The sequence below is a fragment of the Trichosurus vulpecula genome, chromosome 8 (assembly GCF_011100635.1).
Source record: "Trichosurus vulpecula isolate mTriVul1 chromosome 8, mTriVul1.pri, whole genome shotgun sequence".
Lineage (NCBI taxonomy): Eukaryota > Metazoa > Chordata > Mammalia > Diprotodontia > Phalangeridae > Trichosurus > Trichosurus vulpecula.
Window position 1 is genome coordinate 16,205,325 of NC_050580.1, and position 24,606 is coordinate 16,229,930.

General features: G+C 36.9%; 1 protein-coding gene across 1 annotated transcript in view; it reads right to left on the reverse strand.

Moving 5' to 3' along the window:
• Positions 1–24,606, reverse strand: part of PCDH15 (protocadherin related 15) — a 1,035,697-nt gene that overhangs the window by 97,292 nt on the left and 913,799 nt on the right. Inside the window, exon 25 of the mRNA XM_036735025.1 lies at positions 18,620–18,747. Within this exon, the coding sequence (XP_036590920.1) occupies positions 18,620–18,747 (128 nt within the window). The remainder of the gene's footprint in view (positions 1–18,619; positions 18,748–24,606) is intronic.

Sequence of the window (24,606 nt, forward strand, 5' to 3'; positions counted from 1 at the left end):
TCTATGGCTATCTCACGCTATCTTTATTTCTCTATCTCCATCTCTACCTCAGTCTCTACCTATACCTCTTTCTCTATCTCTTCTCATTAACTCTCTCTTTCTTTTTCTTTCTTTCTCTAATTTCTCTCTCTATTGTCCTATCATTTGTTTTCAACTCTTCTCTCTTTTATGTTCTGCACACTTTGCTTATGTATGTTGGCTAGAACTCTTTCTCCCAAAGTCTATCCATAAATTCAGTTGTGTAAAAAATTTTCTCTTTCATGTTTTTGAATTTATATTCTTGTCCCAAGAGCATGACTATATGGCCGCTTATCCAAACAAAGCTTTTCTAGTGAGAATTTATTAAGAAACACTAAGTGCCAGATATTGTCCTAGGTGCTGGCAATATAAAGACAAAATACAAAATAGTCTCTAACCTCAAGTAGTATCCACTACACTTGTTTATATAATATGCAAATAGAGAAGCATATACTTGGAAATTTGAAGAAGGAAAAAAAGGCTACCTTGAGTAATCAGCAAATATTCATGTTGGAGATGGTCCATAGGCTGAGTCTTTCAGGAAGTTAGGGTTTCTAAATAATAGAAGTGAGGAGGGAAAGCTTGTAGGCTTATACACTGAGATTTAGAGCTGAAAGCGTCTCCATATCTGATTTTACCTCCTTTGTTTTTTTTTACAAGTGAAGAAATTTGAGTGTAGGTAGGTTAAGCAACAAGCATGGGATGCACCTTGTGCAGAAAGATGGGAAGAATGCTAAATTTGGGAAGCAGCAAATAGAATGGTTTGGTAGGAATATCAATAGTGGGAAGGTGAATAAGGCACTGCAAACTGGAAATAGGGTTAGAGCCAAATTGGGAACGGACTCTAGGTCAGAAACCAGGAAGTTATATCATCCTAAAAGCAATAGAGAGTAACTCAAAGTTCTTGAAGCAGGGGCTAACATAGTCAGAAGTGATTTTTGGAAGGTTATTTGGGCAGGTACTCTGAGGATGGATTGGAGTAGGAAGGAGCTAGAGTACAGGAGTCCCATCACAAGTCTACTATGATAATTTGGCTTAGAGATCATCTAGTACTATGGTGGTGTGTGGAATCTTCCTTATTCCTTCACTTATTCTGTGAGTGGAACTAATGAAATAAAAAATGAAAGATTTCTTATTCAGGTAGAATAAATTGGATTTATTGGCTGTATAGGGTGAGTTGAGGAAGGAACTGAGGTTAAAGTCTCAGTGAGCAGAGGGACTATGGTGCCCTCAACAGAAATAGAGAAGTCTACAGTAGAGTTGCACCTAGCAGTTAACATAACAAATTCTGCTTTAGAAACATTGAATTTAAACTTCCATTGGAAATGTCCAGCAGACAGTTGATGATGTGGGATAGGAACCCAGGAGAGTAACTAGGACTGGATATACATACATGCCTACATATATACTCACACATATGTATGTGTATGCATACATACATATGTACACATACATACATATATATCTTGTGAATATGAGTATATATGTGTATATGTATATATGCACAGAGACATTGAACAAATAGAAGACTATGAGAGAGACAGAGAGAGAGAGAGAGACAGAGACAGAGACAGAGACAGAGAGAGACAGAGAGTGAAATGTTGAGATGTAAAGATATAGCTGGGACAGTTTTTCACATTTAGGGGATGAGAAAAGGAACAATATTCTTCAAAAAAGTTCCATAACTGGTCATAAAGGTATCTAGGGAACCAAGAGAGTACAATGTAATGGAAACCCAGGGAACAGAGAATATCTAAAAAGAGGGCAATTGTTGATTGAGTCAAAATCTGAGAAAGGTGCGGAAATATGAAAACTAAGAGAAAGCCATTTGATTTAGTGTTTCTTGTTTGTCCCAACCTTTGAGAGAGCTATTTCAGTTGAGAGGTGATGTTCGAAGACAGACTCCAGGGATTTGAGAAAGAGGGGTGGAGATGAAATAGAAATAAATAATGTAGTGTTTTTATTGCTTCTTTTGGTGAGTGACTGTGAAAGGGAGCAAGGTTGGAGAATGATAGCTTTGGGGTCAAATGTCATTTTTTAAGTTTTAGGGGGATGTGAAAATATTTTTAGGCAGCAGGAAAAGAGTCTGTTGATAAGGAGTAACTGAAGTTTAGGCTATTTGGAGGGTTACTGAAAGGCCACAATCCAAGAGGAAATAGGCCATAACAGAGGGAGAGGATAGAATAATGGATAAAAATAAGAATAGAATGTTTCATTTTTGTTTTTGAATCCCCTACTATGCCTAGCACAGTGCTTGGCATACTTAGGTATGTATTACATATTATTTAATTGTTTCCTTGGAGTGGAAGGTCTCTCCTCTGAAGAGAACATCTAGGCACCCATTGGGGATGGATGACTTCTTAGTAGAGAGAAGTGTGGGAGAGCCTCTGCTGAGAGGGAGGGAGTTGGACGTGCTTTGAGAGGGGCTCAGCTTGCTTCCAGTCTAACTTAAAGGGCCTCATCCTACTAGAAATCTCCTCTATTCCTATCTAATTTTGCTGTGCTCTTCCTCTTCAAATTAACTTCCTTCTGCTTCCTTATGTGAACATTGTAACCCCACGGTGGAATGTAAATTTTCTGACAGGGATCATTTATTATCTTTTTATTTGTATTCCCTGCAACCAGTGACTTGTATATATTAATTTTTGCTTAAAAAAGACTCGTTGAATTGATTGGAATTGTAAAGTAATGAGAAGAATCAAACTCTTGCAAGCCTTAGTTTCCCCCTATACTTGATTTGTTACCAGAAAAAAAAATCAATGAGAGAAAAAATAAGAACTGAAGGACATCTTCTTCTCTGGAAAGTGGTGAAGTGGGAAGAATATTGAACCTGGGGTCACAGGACCGCAGGGTTATATCACTAGAGCAGTAAATGGCTTCGGAAACAATCAAATCCAAGACTTTCACTTCACAGAATAGGAAAAGTGAGGCCCAGAGAGAGGCCACTATTAACCTAGGGTCACACAACTAGTGTCAGAGATAGTATTTGAACCCAGATCTTTCTGTTTCTAAATCCAGTGCTCTCTAGCCACTGCATTCCTTTTTCTCTATGGGATCTAAGGTCAAATCCAAGCTCTGCCACTTACTAGATGTGTGCTGTCTGGTATGCCCCTCTTGCTTTCTAGGCCTCAGTTTTCTAACCTGTAAAACAGAATGAAAGACTAAGTTCCCAGTGACCCAACAAGGTAGAATATTATGATCCCTATTTCTCAGAATACTGATCTCATCTCAACAGAGAGTGTTTCCTCTTTAATCATGTTCTCTGACAAAGCAAAGAGACCTAAAGTATTTACAGAAAGCCCTTTTATTGCTATCAACCTTGGAAAAAGAATAATCAGGTCTCTGATAAAATACTGACAAAAATTATACCTCCTATCCATAACTTCTCAGCTTAGTGTGGAATAGGCAATGCACCTTAAAACACATCAATCTGGCCTTTAAAGGTTTCCATTGATCTAATCAATGCCAAGGCCTAAGAGAATTGACTATCCCATTAAAGAGATATGAAGGAGTTGGTAACCGACTACTCCTCTGTGATATACCTTTAGTGAGAAAATAAATGATATTGCATTTCAATGGTAGATTTCAGTCAAACTTGTATTAAGGCAGGAAATCTTTCTGATTTTTTGGCTTCTTAGCTCTTCTAATTTCTTGTCCCCTCTACTGTCAACAAAAGCTAGATTGGGCCAAGTGTTTTATACTAAGATTGAAAATGATTTCTGGAAAGAAGGGTCAACTATCCAGTTTTAAGAGCAAGGGTAGATGCCCAAGTAGTTGGGCTGGTTTGGCACTAGCTTTTCTTGTGTTTGCTTTGCATGGAATTTGTTTTTTTCTATCTCAGAGTAGTGCTGGTTCGGGGGGAGAATATCTGAGTCTGAGAGATCTTTGATGGAACCATTATCACATAGGTTCATAGATATAGACTTTGTAAAGACCTTAGAGGTTGTGTTGGCAATCAAAATGGGTTTGAGTGACATGTTTGTGACATCAGAGGCTTTTAGACCGTGTGGGTTTAAGTCGCATTTTTGTGACGATTTTAGGTCACATGGGTGAGTAGCATGTGTGACTCACCTTTGACCTTGAACAAGATATATAAAACCAGGGGTTGGCTTTCTTTTTTCAGAGCTCTGAGTTGCAGCAGTAGTGACGTGTGACTCTGAGCCAGCTGTTGTCGAGCTCCCAGCTGAACTCAGGTGTTGGCAACTATGAATTGTATTTGGTCTGTTTATAAATGTATGTTTGTGATTTGTTTGTTTTTGTTCTGAAGTTCTGGGTGCTGGCTTTTTCCCCTGAAATAATGAACGATATTTGTATGCTGGATTAAAGTAAGATTGTCAACCCCTTAACATTGCTTTCCTTAGTAAAGCAGATCAAAAGGACCCGGGCTTGCAGCGTTCTGTGAACTTGTTTGTTGGTTTTACACCCCCATAGCAGCTGCCATCAGAATTGTTGAAACAGAAGTCATGGAGTCCATGGAGTCCAAGGAGTCCCTTCATTTCACAGATCAGAAAACTGTACCTGAACTGCACCCGAAAGCTCACCGGTGGCAAGTAGAATGATAAGCATTAGGACTGGGGTCCCAAGTCACAAAAGCTGGTGTTATTGCTACACTACCCTGTCTCTCAGCTTATACTTAATGAATAGACCTTGCACCTAGGATATGTGGTTCTAATCCTGCCTCTAATTTTTATTAGACATGTAACCATAAACAATTCACATAACTTTTTAATGCCTCAGTTTCCTCACCTATAAAATGGGTATATAATACTTGTACTACCTCCATCCTTTGCAGGGGTCATATAAGGGAAGCACACTAAAAACCTCTAATCTTCACAGAAACACAAGTTAATGTTATCCTACTTTCTACCTTTGCAAACCTATAATTAATGATGGGGGTAGAAAATAGCTTCTTCCAATTGAATGTCCCCAAATGTCTTTGATCCCTGAAAGTTCTCTCACTGAGCAGAGCCAGGAAAGGGGCATTGTTATCCATGCACACCATCCTTACTCTTGCACTCCTCAATCCCTTGCCTCCAGTAGGTATATATATATGTGTGTGTGTGTGTGTGTGTATATGTATGTATGTATGTATGTATATGTATATATGTGTGTGTGTGTTTATATATACATATGCTTTTATGTATGTACATATCTCACATGTGGCCTCATCTTACCTTGTGTGAACTAACCTTAATTCTAGCTATGACATAGAAGCCTAGCAAGACCTTTTCTCCTGTACAAGAAAGCAAGGTTGTTCTTGTTTTTGGACCTCTTTCATTTTTAATCGAAGACTTTAGAAAGTATAAGTGTGCAGTGGAAAGAATACTGTCTCTGGAGTCATAAGACCTGGGTTCAAATCTCACCCTTTATACTACCTGTAATGTCTTCAAGAGATTACTTAACTTCCCTGGGCCTCAGTTTCCTCATGTGTAAAATTAACAGATTGGACTAGAAGGCATCTGAAATTTCTTACAGCCCCAGGCCTATGATCCTATGGATGGCAAGTTCTGTAAGAGTTAACAGGATAACAAGATGGCCAAAAAATGTTAATGCGATAAAAAATGCCAGGCAGAGACAGATAACTTCCAAGAAGAAGGAGGTGACAGTGCCATTATTATCCATTTTAATTGACTTCTGGAGTATTATTTTCTTTTCCAGGTAATTTGGAGACTGTCTGGAGAAGGGCATTGAAGGTGGTGAAGGATTCCGAGTTCTCGCAATAGAATATTAATAAAAGCAGCAATAACAATAAAATACTAACTTGCATTTATACAGTTTGAGACTTGCAAAGATCTTTACAAATATTAGCTCATTTAATCCTGGAAACAATCCTGAGATTTAGGTGCTACCATGATGTTAACATCAAGGAGATAAGGATATGTAGCCTGGGGAAGGTTAGAAAGTGTGGAGATGATTGCTTTCTTTAAAGGACTCTATTTAAAAGACTGTCACTGGGACAAAAGAAAGGAAAAGAGGTATTTAGCCCAAGAGAATAGAATTAGGATGAATGGATGAAAATCACAGAGAGCAACTGGGTTTGGTGGAAAGAAAACAAAATGTCAAAGGCCTGGCATTATCTGAAATGGAGGAGACTGCCTCACTAGGTAGTTGATTCCATTTTCCTGAACATTGAATGACCTGGTTGGGCATGTGGTACTTGGGGGTTGTTTTGGGGCTACAGGTTGGACTAGATAGATCCAAGGACCTTTCTTACACTGACATTTGGTTACTTTTAAACTTTAAAACACTTATGTTAATCCACTTGCTTTGATTCTATCCCTTGCTTGTTCTTTAATATTTTGGATGATTCTCAACTTCACTTCAGTTTTGTCCTCTTTAATCATATCAACTTCTTGTTGCTCCCTATTTGGCCATCCCTTGATCTCCTACTTCCACCTGAAGGATAACTTTTATTTAGTTTTTTTCCAATATTTTGTATAATGTGTTGTAGATAATGGGTATTTATTTAATGTTAATTGAAATTAATTTGATGTACTTCAATCAATGAATTAAAAAACATCATTTAGTTGCTTAATATGTGCTAAGCACTATACTAGGCATTGGGGATAGCTGCCCTTGCTTTCAAGGAGCTTATGTTCTATCTGGACATGTACAAATAAGCATGTACAAAATATATAAATGTAGATGCCTCATTTTTGAGAAGCAGTTGTTATGAGTTGGAGGGATCAGGGATGACTTCAAGTAGGTGGTGATTGAGTTGAGTCTTGAGGAAAACTAGAGATTCTAAGAGACAGATGTGAGGAATGGATATGTTCTATCATAGCTAGGACAAAGGCATGGGCAGGGGAGATGGTATTTCTGGTATGATGAACAGGAAGACCAGTATAGGTGTAACAATGGAGAATGTGAGGAGAATAATAAGGTTGGGAAGGTAGATTGGGGCTTGGCTGTAAAGAACTTGAAATACTAGAATATTTTATAGTTGATCACAGAACCAATAGGGAGCCATTGGAGTTTATAGAGTAGCAGAGGATGGATTGGAATAGGGAGAAACTTGACATGGGAAGAGACTTTTATCATAGTCCAGGTAAAGAGGTGAGGAAGGAAGGACTAGCATAGTGTGGTAACCTGATGAATAGAAAAAAAGGGGGGAGGCATAATTCTAGAGACGTAGAGAAGACAAGATTAGTCAACTGATTGCATATGTGGCTGAATCAGAGTAAGAAGCTGAGAGTAATTCCAAAGTTTTTAGTCTCAGTGACAGGGAGGACAGTGGTGATGTTGAGAGATAAAAGGGGAAAGAGAGAAAAATAGGCTTTCATTTCAGTATGAGGTTCTTATGACAAAATTCATTTCAAAATGTGCAATAGACATTTGGTCACATAGGACCCAGAGATCAAAAGAAAGACTAGAGCTGGAAGCAGGGATCTGCATTGAGATGTTAATTAAAGCCATAAAGGATAATGAAGGCATAAAGTGAGAGAACATACAGAAATATGTTAGAGGACAGAGCATTGTTAGAGGACAGAGCATAGGAAAAAGATAATATCTCCCAATTGCCATGGGCCTGGTTTGAAATCCAATCTCTATGGATACTTCAAATTCCTTCCACCAATGCTGATACTTATTATCCATGCTGCAGATTCAAACAAATTGCAAAGGAAAGCAACCGGCATCAAGTTAAAGTAGGTAATGATTTAAAATGGAAATAAAAGTTCATTTAAAAAGCTAAGAATATGATGAATGAAATTTATGGAGAATTTCTTTTATTCTTTTTGCATCTTTCCAGAATTATAGAACTCTTCTGTCAAGTCTACAAAACAGAATTAAGTGATGACTTGAGTAATGAACTGGATAATTCAGACAAAATTAAGTTTTGTTTCCCTGAGTTATCTGGCTAACCAATTTGTAGAGTTGCCTTCAGTTTTGAAAGTATTCAGAAATTGTTAAGAGTATCTAGTATCATTATTCCTGTCAATGGATAATTTGGGGATAAGTAAGGGGATATGGTCCTTGAAACATAATACAGGACAATACTCATGGCCATCTCTATTGTGCAATACATTAAACCTCCTACAGGATAATGCATGCTTAGACTAAAAGATAATAACCTCCTGGATTGTTAAACATTTAATCATCTGAGAGACATGCAGACACTGAATGGCTTTTGGTCCCAGTGGAGTTCAAGTATAGTTTGAAATACACATTCCACAAATGAGCCCAGGAAAAGAAAAGAAAAATCATTTGGACATTCTATGAATAAACTACACTTTTTTTGTTTTTTTTTATTTCCAACAGCTTATAATGCAAAGAAGACTATCAAATTCTAGAAATTCTTAGTTATGAGAGTCAACTACTTTCTCATTTGATTTCAACAAGGTTTTTTCCCCTATTTTCTAAGCCCTTCCACATACTGAGTAAATCAAAATGTTTTTTATGTTGCCAGAACTAAAAATTATTTCTCTTATGAAAATAATTTGATGGATAGAATTCTGGACAATTCTCTTTTTGAGGAGAAAGTCATTGAGGTCATACAGTTTGTTCCCTGGACTGTTTGGAATTGGAAGGAAAGGAGTACTGTGGTGGAAAACAGAAATTGGCTTAAATTTTCCTGATTAAATGGCATATAACTCCCGTGTGCCACAAATCAGTTCATTATTATTTTAAAAGGGCTTTTTTCTATATACTCCACCCAAAGCCAGGTTAAGACAGCATTGAGAAAAGAACCCCTCTTTTTCAATGTGTTAGAAGGAAAATACCAAGTCCCAATAGATATCAGAATCACAGAAACTCAGAGTTGGAAGAAACATAGAGTGCCATATGATCCGATATCTATTTGTGAATTATCCCCATATAACAGACTGCCAAGAAGTCATTCAGCCTTTACTTAAGACCTTCAATAAGTGAGAGCCCACTGCCTTCAGGAGCAGCCAATCCTATTTTTGCAAAACTATAGTTGTTATGTAGTATTTCATGGCATCAAGTGCAGGTTTGTCTTTTTGCTAATTGTGAAGGTGGCTTCTGGTTTGGTCCTCTTAATGGAATGTAATTCAACATAGCATCAAGTGAAGTGTGCCTCTGCTTATGACGCTATGGAGGATAATAATAAATATCCAAAGGAGGAAAATGACATTCCCATTACTCTACATAGACATGGTGGACTCTAGATATCACCTGTAAGGTGGGCTTTTTCTTAACTCACCCCGGACACTTATCTCCAGCTAGACCAGAGGATAGTGTATACAATGTTTTGGATTCCAAATTTTCCCCCAGATGTTCCACAGTGGCAACCTGACACAGCCTTTTGGCACCTGAGTCCATATTCAGATGAACTAGAGACTCTGAAAACATGTCATATACATGGACATTCAACATACAAATGTAGATAAACATGTTCATTTTGGCCCTTTTAATCATATTTAGAAATGAAGGCATTTTGATTTTACAGCTTCTATGAAGTATAAGCAGGAGATACAATATTTAGAAATGACCCAGACCTCTGGGTATATAAATAAATGAATGAAAAAGTACTCATCAAGTCCTTACTATGTGCCAAACTCTGTGCCAAGCATTACTGATACAAATAAAATTCCAGACACAATCCCTGACCTCAAAGCACTTGTATTCCAATGAGGAAATATCACACAAGGGGGAGTGGAGCTTTTATTTTGCTGTCCATATCATAGATTACAAACAAGGTAGCTGAAGGACAGCTGCAGGGTTCTCATGGCATTTTCTTCTATTTTGAGTGAATAATAATTTTGAGAAAGTTTTCCCCCTCCCCTTCAGCCTCAATAGATTATTATCTTTGTCACTCCCACCTACTGCCCCTGGTTCTGTCCCTTAGAGTCAAGTAGAACCAGTCCAGCCTCCTCCACTTGACAGCCCTCAAAACACTTGAAAAGAGCTGTCACAGCTCTGTTAAATCTTTTCTTTGCCAGGCTGAACGTTTCCTTTCCTTCAAGCACTCAGTCAATTAGAAATTATTAATGGATCGTCATAGGGCATGCACTCAAGCCCCTTCCCTTTGCTGGTTATCCTGCTCTGGATACTTTCCAGCTTAGCAATGAATTTCCTAAGATGTGCTACTCATAATTAACCTTGGAACTCATTTCATTCAGTCTCTTTAATTTATAGATGACAAAAGTTCAACCATTAAGTGATTCTTTCAAATTACATAACTATTTAGTCATGGGGTAGCTAGGCAGCATAATGCATAGACTGCTTAGCCGGGAGTCAGGAAAATATGAGTTTGAATTTGGTTTATGACACTTACCAGGCTGTGTGACCTTGGCAAGTCACTTCTTTTTGCTCCTGTTTCCTCATTTGTAAAATGTGAATGATAATTACCTCTTATGATTGTTACGAGGATCAAATAAGGAACTATTTGTGTGATATATACATACATATGTGTGTATATGTGCATATATATACACACATTTATAAGTATATACACGTATATGTGTGCATAAATACACATATGTGTTGTTGTTAGTGAAGATTCAAGACCGAAATGCAGGTATCATCTTCATTTTCCTCTCTTCCCCACCCATTCACATATAAAATCAATAGAAGGAATTATTGAAGAAGAATATTTTGAATGTTGAACACTGACCCCGGACTGACTGTTTGACTTATAGATGCTTAATAGCTACTTAAAAGTAATTTCTTGTTCCTTTTCTACGTTTCCTTGGATTTGGGATGTACTCCCTCCTGACCTCTGCCTCTTTGAGATTCCACCTCGAGCTTTCTTTAGGCTCAGCTTGAACACTGCCTCCTCTAAGAAGCCCTCACCTGACTTCTGCCCAGCTGCTGGGCCCTCAACCCACCCTCACCATTTTGTATTTACTTTGTCAATATCTTCTGTATACACTTTTATGTACTTGTTGTCTCCCCTTGGCAATAAAACACAAACTACATGAGAACACAGACTGCACTGATATTGTCTTTGATATAGCCCAGCAGTCTAGCATATAGCTTAGAACACAGTGGATGCCCAGTAATGACTTGACTTGGAATCTGGCTTCAAACACTTACTAGCTATATTACCCTTGGCACCTCATCTCACTTCCCTAAGACTGCTTTCTTAAATGTCAATGAGGATAATAACATCACCTTTTCAGAGAATTATATCAAATGAGATTGTGAAATATGCTTTGCAAACTATCCAACTAGATGAGGTATTATTATTATTATTACTATTATTATCATTATCATAAATCTAGCAATTTACCAACCTTAATGACTCTGTGATAAAGTGTAGGATTTTTAAAAATCGGAATTCAAGGAAGTGCCAGAATAAAAACATTAGGCACTTTTGCAGGATTCTTAATGCCTGAGATTGGGGCAAGAGATGTCAGTCCTCACCATCTTGATTCCCCGAAGACAGCAGAGAACAGACGCAATTACCTTATTAGGACCTGGCAACTGCCTACATTTTTGCACTTAATTAAGCTAATGAATAAACCATATGATATTTTTAGCATAAGCAGTGGCAATGATTTGGGGGAAATGAATTAAATAAATTAGAAAATGTGTTTCTCAAATTGATCTTCCTTGGACTCCTTACAGACTATGCACCATCAATCAGCTGGGATCCCGGAGTGGCTGCAACTTTTACCCTCCTTTTTCAAAAATCAATCATAATACAGTTGGTGGCCTCCTCACTTTTCAGAGGACTCAACAATTTCCTTTTAATTTCTATCAAGCTATACTAAGCCAGTGATCCCATACACTTGTATGTAGATCCACACACCTCTACCTATAGACAGATAGACATAGACATAGACATAGATATAGATATAGACGTGGATGTAGATATAGATATATGTGAAGGTAGATATGCATTACACATAGAAAAACACATATGTGGGTTATAGACATACTTATATCCTCATTCTTTTAGGGAAAATTACATATACTCAAATGTGTTTATTCACATATGTATACATATATGTTACATACATTAATACAAATGCATGTGTATTGCATATGTAAATTTGTGTGCATATATAGATTGTATGGATGTGTATATGCATATATATATGTGTGTGTGTGTGTATATCTATCTATCCATCTATATCTATCTGTATCTCTGTGCATGCATATAAATATATTTAGATATGGATATTTATAAGAATTTCTATATCTACATATCAATGTGTATATATATATATAATATATATCTCAATGTATGTACATATGTTTATCTATCTGTCCCCTAGTACATATTTTCCTCAGGGTAAGAAGCATAATGGGTACCCTCAACATAAGATGGCCATGTTGATTTGGGGCTAGATATGGTGGGAAGATATGATCCCCACAGAAAGAGCAAAGACCCTAGGCAAGTGGTTTGAGGATGCTTTGGGGTATATAGCAATGGTGGTGAAGAAGGAGGGTAAGTTCATCCCATTGTACGTACGGACTACAAGTGTTATCAATCTTCCTTCTAATCCTCCCCAAACTCAGTCCCTCTCTCCCTACTGTTGTCATAGCTTTGTAGCTTAGCTTTGAATTTATTGCTGATGTATCAGTTAGTTCAATGCATGAACTGCATGACCAGCAATCTAAAAGGGAAAACAAAGGCAGTTTAACTTCGTTAAAGGAATATCTTGCCTGAAATGCTTAGATATGTACATGTACATACACACATATGGATACATACACAATATATCAACGTATGTGGCACGGATTGGCCGACAACAACTTGATCTCTTTAGTCAATCGAGAATCATGGGATCCTTGTCCTTGTTTGTTGGGTTTGTTGTTCTGTTTTCCTGAACTGATTGGCTTGAATTCAAACACTGAAATTCAGAGTGAGCTCGTTCCATCTTTTCTTCCCCCTTACACTAAGAAAGCAGGCTTGGAGGATGGCAGCCTTGTGCTCAAGCCCTTCCTATGCCGTATCCGGGCTGTGGTAGCCTGGGTAGCCTCTCAGTGTGACAGGAAGCATCTGAGACTGTCAGTTACAAGGTAGGTGCTGACCTACATGGAAAGAGGGAGTTTTATCACCTGTCACTGGGAGTTACCTATGTCAATTAAATCATGGGTCTTAACAACTACAATAACAACAATAAAAGAAACCCCAAACAAAGTATTGTGGAGTTTCATATGCTTATTTCTTTTTCCTGTCTGCCTTTGCGAAAGCAAAGCCACATCTGGATGCAGCTTCCTTTCATCCTTGCCCTTTAGAATAGCTTTACTTGAATAACAGCTCAGGTTTCACCGTCTATATTTGACTTTTTTAAATCCTTCCTGTCTATGCCCTTAGTTTCATTATGTACTCTCTCTTTAAATTGTTTTGTGTTGCAAAAATTCTGTTACCTTTTCTTATATGTTTACATATAATATTTGCATTTACATATATACATAGTTTTTTTTACATACATAGATTTTAGACCTGGTAGGGCCCTTCAAATAAGGAAACTGGGGCATATGAAGTTAAGTGACTTGTTTAAGATCACATACTAATTGTCTGAACCTGGATTTCAACCCAGTTCTTTCTGACTCTAGGTTCATCATGTTCAGCATGGTGTGCCCACATCAAAGAAAGAGCTGTGCTCTATGAGCAAAGCAGAATCGTGGTAGATCAAAGGAAAAATGAGTTGCACAAATTTAGAGATATCTCTACTCCAAATGTTCATCCAGACTATTTGTGCCCCACTTGTAGTAGAATCTTCCAAGCTCATGTTCCGAGCAGCCACAGTTGCACACATAGTTCCTTGACCCCAACATAGCAAGGCCATTTTGGTCCTTTTGGAGAATGAAGGTCTACAACCAAGTAAACAGGCTGAAATAGTGCTTGATACATAGTAGGATTAATAAATGCTAGTTGACTGACACCAATTTTGTAAAAACAAGTTTAAAAGTAAACTAGATGTATCTTAGGAACATGCTTATACTTGTCATAGTATCACAGTGCAATGGAAAGAGCTTCAAGCTTAGAGTCACTGGACGCAAGGAAAATCTTAGCTCTAGCACTCATATGATCTCAGGCAAGTCACTTAACACCTATGTGGGCCTCTCTAATCTCTTGCAGCTCCAGATCAATGATACTGTCTGATTTTTTTTTATAAATCAAATTCATAATTGAATTTTTATCCACTCTGCACATTGGATATCTATCATTTTCTCAGTCATAAATTTAAGGAAAACAAACATCATAAAAACAGTATAGGATATTTTCTCAGCTAGTTCCGTTGTGAATTTTAACTTTAATCTACATTAATATTCTTAAAATATCATAATGATATTGAATCCATATGTTATTCCTAAGAAATACCTAAAGTTTGCCTTGGGTGTTACATACTTCATGATAGTATTAATTATCCTTATCTGTTGAAAACAGTGAGTGGTTTTTAATCATGGTTAAGTATATTTTAGTTATGAAAAATAAATGGAAAAAGAGTGTATTGGTAATGAATTTGTTTGGTGGTTGGGAAACTCTTTTGATAGCCTCAATGAGGATAAAAGTACTTAAATATCTGTGCTCAGAAAGAGGAGGAGAAGCAAAACAGAGTTAAGGATTAATAGAAGGTAGTACAATCAAGTGTGTATTGCATAGGATTTATAAGGATATCTGGCATCTAGTTCTGATTTTGCCATGACAAAACTGGCTGGCTTTGAGTAAGCCACTCCACAGGACATCAGTTTTCTTATCTGTAACTTGAATGAGTTGAATAAATCAACCTTTTTCTTGAGAGCAAGGACTTTTTCCTTCTTTTTTTTCTTATATTCCCAGAACCTATCAAAAGTATGACATATCATAGGTACTCAGCAGAGCTGAATTGACCTGCAAAATTCCTTTGTTGTTCCTGCCAATTCATCCTGCCAAAGTCATAGAACCAAGGAGAAAGAAGTAACTTGTAGGATGAAGAGGAAAAAATGGACCTTAGAAATCATATACAACTGCCTAATTTTTGCATATATGGAAACTGATATCCAGAGATGTGATGTAACTTGATCAAAGTTACATGAAGAGCCAGGTTTGAACACAGATTTTCTGGTTTTGATTGCATTGCTTCACCCCTCCACATTACCTACTATGCCATCTTCTATTCTTGTGGATTTTTTATTGGTAGAATTGGGTATGGGGCAGAGACAGAGGAATAGGCTTTTGCTGAAATAATGTCTTTTGGGGTATGGTACATTTAAGACAACCCCATAGTTAACTGGATAATTGAAGGTAAAGTTGTGATTCTCAACCTGACTTGCTTCAGTGCTAGCTATTATGGCCTGCATATTGCCAGAAGCAGATAAATACACTGCACCAATAGCAGTGTTTAGAAGTGGCTTATGAGCTGGATATCAAACTACACATTAAACTCTACCTTAATACTCTGAGATGCTAGATATCACTTAGTCTGAAAACAGCTATAAGTACCCCAGCCATGCTTTACCTCACCAACGTCTGGATTCATTCTCTGGATTTCTTCTCATAACCTGCCAGTGTTGGTACCCTTTCCCCCACATTTCTAGTTCTGCTCTAAATATTGTATTCAGCCTTTAAAATGTAAGCTCCTCAAGGGTAGGGATTTGTTTGCTTGTATTTGTATCCTAAGCACTTAGTATAGCACCTAGCACATAGTAAGCATGTTGTCTGTCTTTCTTCCTTCCTTCCTTCCTTCCTTCCTTCCTTCCTTCCTTCCTTCCTTCCTTCCTTCCTTCCTTCCATCCTTCCTTCCTTCCTTCCTTCCTTCCTTCCTTCCTTCCTTCCTTCCTTCCTTCGTTCCTTCCTCCCTCCCATCCTTCCTTCCTCCCTCCCATCCTTCCTTTCTTCCTTCCTTCCTTCCATCCTTCCTTCCTCCCTCCCATCCTTCCTTCCTTCCTTCTTTCCTTCCTTCCTTCCTTCTTTCCTTCCTTCCTTCCTTCTTTCCTTCCTTCCTTCCTTTCTTTCCTTCCTTCCTTCCTTCCTTCTTTCCTTCCTTCCTTCTTTCCTTCCTTCCTTTCTTCCTTCCTTCCTTCCTCCCTCCCATCCTTCCTTCCTCCCTCCCATCCTTCCTTTCTTCCTTCCTTCCTTCCTTCCTTCCTTCCTTCCTTCTTTCCTTCCTTCCTTCCTTCCTTCCTTCCTTCCTTCCTTCTTTCCTTCCTTCCTTCCTTCTTTCCTTCCTTCCTTCCTTCTTTCCTTCCTTTCTTCCTTCTTTCCTTCCTTCCTTCCTTCCTTCCTTCCTTATTTCCTTCCTTCTTTCCTTCCTTCCTTCCTTCCTTCCTTCCTTCTTTCCCCACTAGGAATTCTATATCATAACAGATTCTGCTTCCCTGATCAAATGTTTGTGTGTGTGTATGCACACACATACAATATCACAGTGGAATAATTCATTATCTATACTTGTCAATTATATGAATCTGATGATACAGTCTTATAAAAATAATCTTCAAAAGCCTGTTTTTTTCCCTTCTCATGCTTTCATCATGGATACCTTTGATCAGTACATAGATCCATTTCATGAAGGTTTACAAATACAAGAAAGTAGGCCTAATGATCAGTGCACTTAATATCATTTTGATTTTTTTTTCAATAATACTCCACGTGATCTCCTCTATTTTTATCTTCTCTTCTTAAAAATTGAATCCTCCTTGTTTTTAAAATTCTTCCACCTTTAACACAGAGTCCCTTCCTCTTCATACTTTGAAAGAACTAGTTATATTCCATGATAGAATGTAAGTTTCTTGAGGGTAGGGGCTATCTCAGTTTTGACTTTGTACCCCCAGTGCTTAGCACAGATTTTGGCATATTTGTATATTTAATAAATGCTTGTTGACTGGTTCATTTATAATAACTATTTGTCTTTGTTCAACCACTCTCTCTGACTTCATTTTCTTGTATTATTTCTATGTCCTCATCCAGCACACCGGCTACTGAAGTAAATGGTGCAGATGTTCCATTTGCATTATTGATGGACATAGATGGAGAATGTGTTTCCCTTCACTTTTCATTGGTGTCTTCCAGGTTCATTTATAAAAATTCTTTAAATGATGAAAATTACTCATTTCATACATCAAGCTTTCTTCCCATCTCTTTTCTCTTTCTTTTCTTTTTAATTGTTTCATGATGCAGAACTACCCCAATTCTCCCCTATTCTCATTTGGAAGATTTTGCTTGAGATTTTATATTAAATAAGCATTGCCTTTGACTGTCATTTCTTTCCCCTTAGCAAAGAGAATAAGTGTTTATTGGTTGAGGAAATGTCTGACTTTGTTTGAGCTCTTCATTATGGCACCTTTTATACTAGTTAAACTCTAAAAAATTAGGAAAATCCATGTTAATGATTTAGACTCTAATTAATACCTTTACTTTTAATCATTTCTTATTTTTCATAGTCAAATGTTTTTTAAGTAGGTCTGAATGAATATAGTATTTTCTCTTACTCTTTCATCCAAATTGCTATAACCTTAAATTGCTAATTATTATTAGAGTAGATTCTTTTATGTCTTCCTCCCCTTTAGCAATCTGGTGAAACCTAGAGATCCCTTCTCAGAATCATATTCTTAAATCAATTATATATGTATATATATAATATGTTAAAGATGAAATCAAATATATTGAAATAGTTACTAAAATATGTTAATAAAAAATTCACAGACCCACTTATTTACATCTATCTATAGAACCCAGGTTAAGAACCCATGGTATATATCCACTCAGGCTTTTCCTTAGATTTTAACTGCCCATCTCAACATCACAAATCTATTTCTGCTTTCTTGCCTTCTCATTTTTTTGTAAGGTAGGAAAGGATATGATATTGTCTTCAAATACTGAAAGGAAAGACCAGTCTTGCTCTTAGTGACAGTGGACAAAATGAGGTTCAATGGATAGACATTGTAAAGAAAGAAATTTAAGATACATTTATAGAAAATGTTCCTTTCTATTAATTGAAACTGTTTGAAAGTGGAATTGGCTACCTTGAAGATGATGGGCACCCCATTGTTGGAAATTCTTGTCAGATGTGATAAAGAAGGGATTTTTGTACTGGTATGGGTTGTATTAGACAACCTTTTAGGTCTCTTCCTTGAGATTCTATTATTCTTTTCCCTCTCTTCAGTTTTTTAAAGGTCTTTCTCAATGGTTATAACTTTCCTGCTCTAAAAATACCATGTGTTATGGAGATTTTTGTCTGTTTGTTTTGTTGCTCCTCCTGCCCAGTATAGCTATTAAAGGACCATTCTACTCCAAGGATATTAACAATAGAGCTGAGAGCCAGAGGAATCATCTTAAAATTACTTCCCCCCCAAAAAAAATAAATGAATTTAAATGTTCAATCTCACATCCTCTCACCATACCCAGATACAACAGTCATGTCAGCAGATTTCATCTGTCTCTCGTGGTCAATGATAAGTTCCATAAAATACTTTTCTTCATACTTACTTTTAATGGAAATTAACATTACTTTAACATACCATAAACTAATTCCTTGTTTCCATTTTATGGATGTGGAAATAGAAACTATGAGAAATTCTTGATGACTCAGGTTCCATAGTAAGTACTCAGATAAGAGGCAACTCCAGAAACATTTGACAGCTAGGGTGTTGCTTAATGAATACAGTCTTGGTGACATTCTAACTTTAAGGTCCTTGGCTATATTATATAGTTCAGAACAGATATATAGCTATATATCTGTTGCCTTAGTCTAAAACCTCATACCTTCACTCTGAGCACAGAGGAAAACATCAGCGCTTCTTCAGACACTCCTCCGATGTATAACTTTTTCTGAAAGACCGGAGCATGATCATTCTCATCCTGAACCTCAATGTACACTTTGGCTGAGTTGCCTGGGAGAGAAAAAAGAATAGGTTTCTGTTGTATACCCGAGTCAACAACCTTAAAAATTTTTATAGCCTCTAAAAGGGGGCCCCATTAGCATAGAGGAAAGCACGGGTTACTAAGGACATTTATTACTAATTTTCTTTCATACAAAGACACCAGTTCAGTGATGGGGCTATTTATCATAGATATTATTTAATTATCCCAAGGTCCATAGACTCCCAATACTGAACACCACTGGGGTAACACTGGCTGGCAGCAATGCATTTTATTCCTGGATATGACTAAATTCTAGTGGCACTTTATCTGCTATAATTACCAAACTTTTCTATTTCCATAAACCTATTTAGTCTACAACTCTATTTCTCTTCAGGGTCATTGATCAAAATCTACCTCCACCTAGATGAATGAATATATCTCTGTGAATAAGAATATCTCTGCCAATACCCATAGCTATGTCAAATCACCATGTCTATATGGAGATATTATGTATAACTACATTCCTTATATTTTTTGTCCATATTTTTCCATATTGAAATTGTCAGGCTTTCTGGAAGTCCTAGGTTCATGTCCTGCCTCTGACATATTTTGGCTGTATGACCACGGGGAAGTCACTTAGCCTCTTATTGCCTCAGGCAACTTTCTTGAAATGTACGTATGTATGTATGTATACGTATACAGAACTCTTGGTGAAGTAACTAATCCTAGTTTTTAATATCTTTGTAACTTATAGCCACAAAGGGTTTCCTGGGGGTTCTTTAGAATCTAAATAACTTTTTTCAGGGTCAAGCAGACATTTGGGGTAAGAGGCAGAAACTGAACCCAGATTACCCAGCTCCCCAAGCTGGCTGTTTGTCTAACATACTCTACTGTCTCTCACATGAACACCGAGGTGTGCCAGGGCTCAGTGTCCACATAAATTGTGTAGGATCCACAGCTTGTATGTGTCAGTAATGGGAGATGAACCCAAGTCTTCAATCCTTTATGCCACACTGACTCCCCAGAAACATCACTTGGGGAATTGTAATACATGAATGTTATAGAATCTTTCTGTGATGTATGAAATAACAGACATGATGAATACAGAGAAGCACGGGGAAATTATACGAACCCACATAAAATGAAGTAAATAGAACCAGGAAAAATAAGCACAGTATTTATGATAATAAAAATGGAAACAACACCCACAAAATAAAACTGATTTTGCCAAATTACAATGACCAAGTTTGACCCAAAGTAGAGATTCAAAAATATGTTTCCTCCCTGCCTTCTCCTCCCTCCTCATAACTTTGATGAGGTGGGAGACCTTGAGTGATCAACATTCCCTAGAATGTCATACTTTTCTGATATGTTGGTAAGCTTTGGTGAATTTTTTTTCTTCTTTGTTATATGAATTCAACTTTCTAGATGGGAGCGATGAATGGGTATAGTGGGAAACATTTATTGAAAAGTCAAAAGATATCAACATTAAAAAAGAGGATTAGATAAGACATGAAAACAGTTGCCTTATTCCAAAATTACTTTATTGAGACTTTGAAATGTTGCTTTTCATTGGTAGGAGATGCTATACATGAATTTAAAATAGATTGACATAATCTATTAGATTATATCTAAAACTTTTCTAGGATTTCATTTTTGAGAATCTCTTTATATACAGTTTAAAATGACATTTTCTACAGGACAGGGAAAATGAAATTTTATTTGCAGAATATAGGCTAGATTTGGGGGTAAATTGGACAGCAAAGCACAGATAGAGTGAGCTGGACCAAGACTCAGGAAAACCTGACTTTCAGTTCTGCCTCTGAACCATGTTGGCTATTTGACCCTAGACATTCCCTTAACCTTCTTTCCCTCAGGCAATCCCTTAAAACTATAAACCGCAGAACAAACAATCAATCAATTAGGAGACATCATTTATTAAACCTATTTTGTGCCAGGCATTGAGCTCTGTTAGGGATATCAAAACAACCCAGAGGAAGTAAAGGTAGTTGTTGGTAGAGGAAGTCCCTCCCTAGAAGTTCCTTTAACCAATGAAATCAGAAGCCAAGGTAAAAAAAAAAATCAGCATCTACAACTCAGTTAATTTCATCAGGAATTTGTGTATATGTGTGGTGTGTGTGTGTATGTGTGTTTGTGTGTGTGTTTATTCTGTCTGTAAAATACTCCCAGTCATTAAAAGGCAATAATTTATAAATGCAAAAAAATCATATTTACGTGACATATTTGCTTATTTATCTCATATTTAAATATCTATCTCTCTATCTTCATTAGGACATATTATTTATACCTTGAGAATGAGTTATGTTTCTTTGGCTGTTTCAAAAATATAATGAAAGGTTTTGGGAGGGTCAATGTGCATTAGTGGACTTTTGAATGCTGGGCTTGAAACAAGGAGACTTGCTAGCTCAATGACTTGAATTGTCACCTCCACTCCCTGGGTTTCAATTTCCTCTTCAGTAGAATGAAGGGGTTGTACTAGGTGGCTTCGAAGGCCCCATCCAGCTGCAAGTCCTAGGATCCTTTCAATTATTCTCTTATCATTCCCACAACTATCATGATCTTCATTATCAAAATGGCCAGCCTTTACATGCACTTTAAAGTTTGTAAAACATTTTGTATACATTATCTCATTTGATTCCCCACAATAGCTCTATGACGCCACTGCTATTACTATCCCCATTTTACAGACGGGGAAGCTGAGGCTTAGAAATGTCAGGTAGCTTGCCCAGGATCTCATATCTAATACATATCTGAGGCTGGATTTAGTCTTAATTCTTGCCAACTGCAGGTCCATTGCTCTATCCATGGTACTACCTAGTGGACTAGCTGTCTCCAAATTGCTTAGAGTACACAGTGAATGGAAGCCTGATGATTTTGTAGATGTTGCCAAACTCACAACCAATTACTGGAAGGAATGTGGCTTCTCAATGTCTAGGACTAAGGGACTTGAAGTTTTAAGTAGTAAGTGTAAATTTATTTAATAGTTTTTCTTAGAACTGATTAAAATATTATAATTTTATTTACCTGTTTTCCAGTGGCATTCATCTTTAAGAGGACATCATGCTTGTTTGTTTGTTTGAGTTGTTTTTGATATGAATTACCTAACAGCCCTTGGGCATGATTACATTAAATTGGAATGTGAGTAAAACTCTGTGCCCACTAGGTGGCTATAATTAATAACTCATTTAGGGGCTCTAGAAAAATCATCAGAATCTATAGGACACAAACATGATACTTACCACCTAATGTGGTCAGTTAGCCTGGTGGTTTCAATTTATGTCAATTTAATTTAACAAGTTCTTATTAAACCCCTACTGTGTGCTTTGATGAATAGTGTATAAAGAGCTCCTGGCCTGGGATACATACTGGTTGTATGATTCTGAGCAAGGTCTTCACCTCTCAAGTTACTTTTAAGTTCCAGGCAACTGTCTAAGACTTTAAATCCCAGAACAGTTGTGGATCTATGTTATGAGTGGGGATTGTTTCATCTGGAATTTGTTTTATCAATGAAGTCATATACAGTTTCTGGAATACACAGAAAAAAACAAAATCATTTCTACTATTGGAAATCAAGTGGAGCAGGGCTCTTCAACTACTCACATATTTGGGAATTCTGTTGTTGATCAAGACTTTTTAGAGGATGGAATGGGGATGAAAATGGTCTAGAAAAATCACTCTTCCAGTAGCAGTTCATGCCATTATAGAAATGTTCTCCAAATGGGTCATTAGATGTAGGTATAATAGATATTAGCAGGTTTACTTTGATCCAGAGATGTCATATGGACTTAATAGAGAGAGATGGCTATTTGTGAGTTAATTGAGTCAACTCCTGTCATTCCATAATGATACCATCTAAAGGTGGAAAATGCAAGGGGAAGTGTGGTCACCCTTGGGATGTGGCTTTGGACCTTCAAAGGGAGGTAAGTAAATGGAAGCATGTGATCACATTTGACCAGGCTTTTATTATTTGCTTCACAATACCTCATTCTCTTTTCATCCCTCCATTCTTTTTAAATGACACCACAACAAATATGGGCGCAGCAAAGTGGCACAGTGTATAAAGTACTGGGCCTGGAGACAGGAAGACTCATCTTCTGGAGTTCAAATCTGGCCTCAGGTACTTTCTAGCTGTGTGACCTTGGGCAAGTCACTTAACTCTATTTGTCTCAGTTTACTCATCTGTAAAATGAGCTGGAAAAGGAAATGATAAACCACTTGAGTATCATTGCCAAGAAAATCCCAAATGAAGACACAAAGAGTCAGACTTGACTGAAAACAACTGAAACAATAATTACAAATTTGCTGACAAATGGTAGAGCTGGGACTTGTTCCCCTTCTAGGCAACAGAAGCAGCTTCCATTCTAATAACCCTCCAGAGTTTCTTCATTTTTGATTAACATTCACTTTTGCTCACAGAATGTTAGATCTCCAATGTATCCTAGATATTATCTAGTCCAATCCAACACTTTACACATGAAGGAGTTGAGTCTTAGCTAGGGGTAGAGATTTGCCTAAAGTCATATCTTTTATGGTACTGGCCAATCTGGGACACAAATCCAGGCATTTTCAATATCAGATTCACATTTCTTCCATTATGCAGCACCAGGCATTAAAGGCAGCTACTGTCTTAACCAAGAAATGTATGGGAAATAGAGATAGGTATATCTTAGATATTTTCTTGATATATCCATATAAACCATTGAACTTTTTTTAGTTTGAAAGCACACCTGTGTCCCTATTAGATGCCACCAAAATAGATATGTATACATGTATATATATGTATGCATATTATATATATTCCATTTTAATTGCTACCAGATTGTGCCTTGAAATGTAGAGAAATTTATATATAATTGATTTTTCTAAAAGTCTATTTATAAGTGGTTAAATATACTTTCAAAAATAAATATTACCTCAAAATAAGGCAGTATATTTCTTGAGATTAACTAAAGCATGCATTTTAAAACACTGTCCACCACACAACCTGATTTCCCTACATCCTATCACTGCTTTATCTACAAGCAGCGTGCTATACTGTAGATATTGCTGCATTTTGTTGGAGTCTAATCCAGGCTTTTCTTTTTATTGCCTGTTAGACCTTAGACAAATAGCAGAAATACTTTTCTTCATTTCCTCTTCTTTAAAATGAGAGAATTAGATTAGGATTTTCTTCTTGTTGTAATTTTTGTCTTCTGTTGTTTTTTTTAAATGATAATATTTAAAAAAACAGGAAATGGATAAAGAAGACATATTAACATGAGCTATCACCATTTCTCAGAAAAGTTTAACCAATGAAAAGCAGTTGTCACAATGAGGCTAAAAGAACTTAGAAATCAGCTGAGCCAGAAAACACTCAATTTTCTTCTAAAATGACAGATATGGGAACTAAAATCATGACTGGTTAAGCCTGTTAACTTTGTTACAGAAAAGGCTTGCAGATGATAAGAAGTAATATCACTCAACAAGAGGATAAAAGCTGGTGACTCAAAAAATTAGTTTTCAGAAAGCTTGGAGGGATGACAAAGTTGTACTTCATTATCCCAAGAACATGTAAAAATTGAACTAGCAAGAAGAAAATAGAGAATGAAATCAATTTATCAAGGCTTCTTTAAGAAACTATTTTCATTACTGATTACTGTGGAGCCATATTATTTGGAATATTATCTCAGTCACTGATGAGCTTATATATGAAGAAGTAGAAATGACCCAAAAGAAAACCAAGGTGGGATTAGTGTCCGAGCTAGACCCAGTACACAGGAAGAAATATGTGTTGGGGGCAATGAAACTTAGAAAACAATGAGAGTAGGATATTGCACCAAGTGTAAAAAAAAAGGGAAGTACTAGTACTGAAAAAGAGAATCAAGATA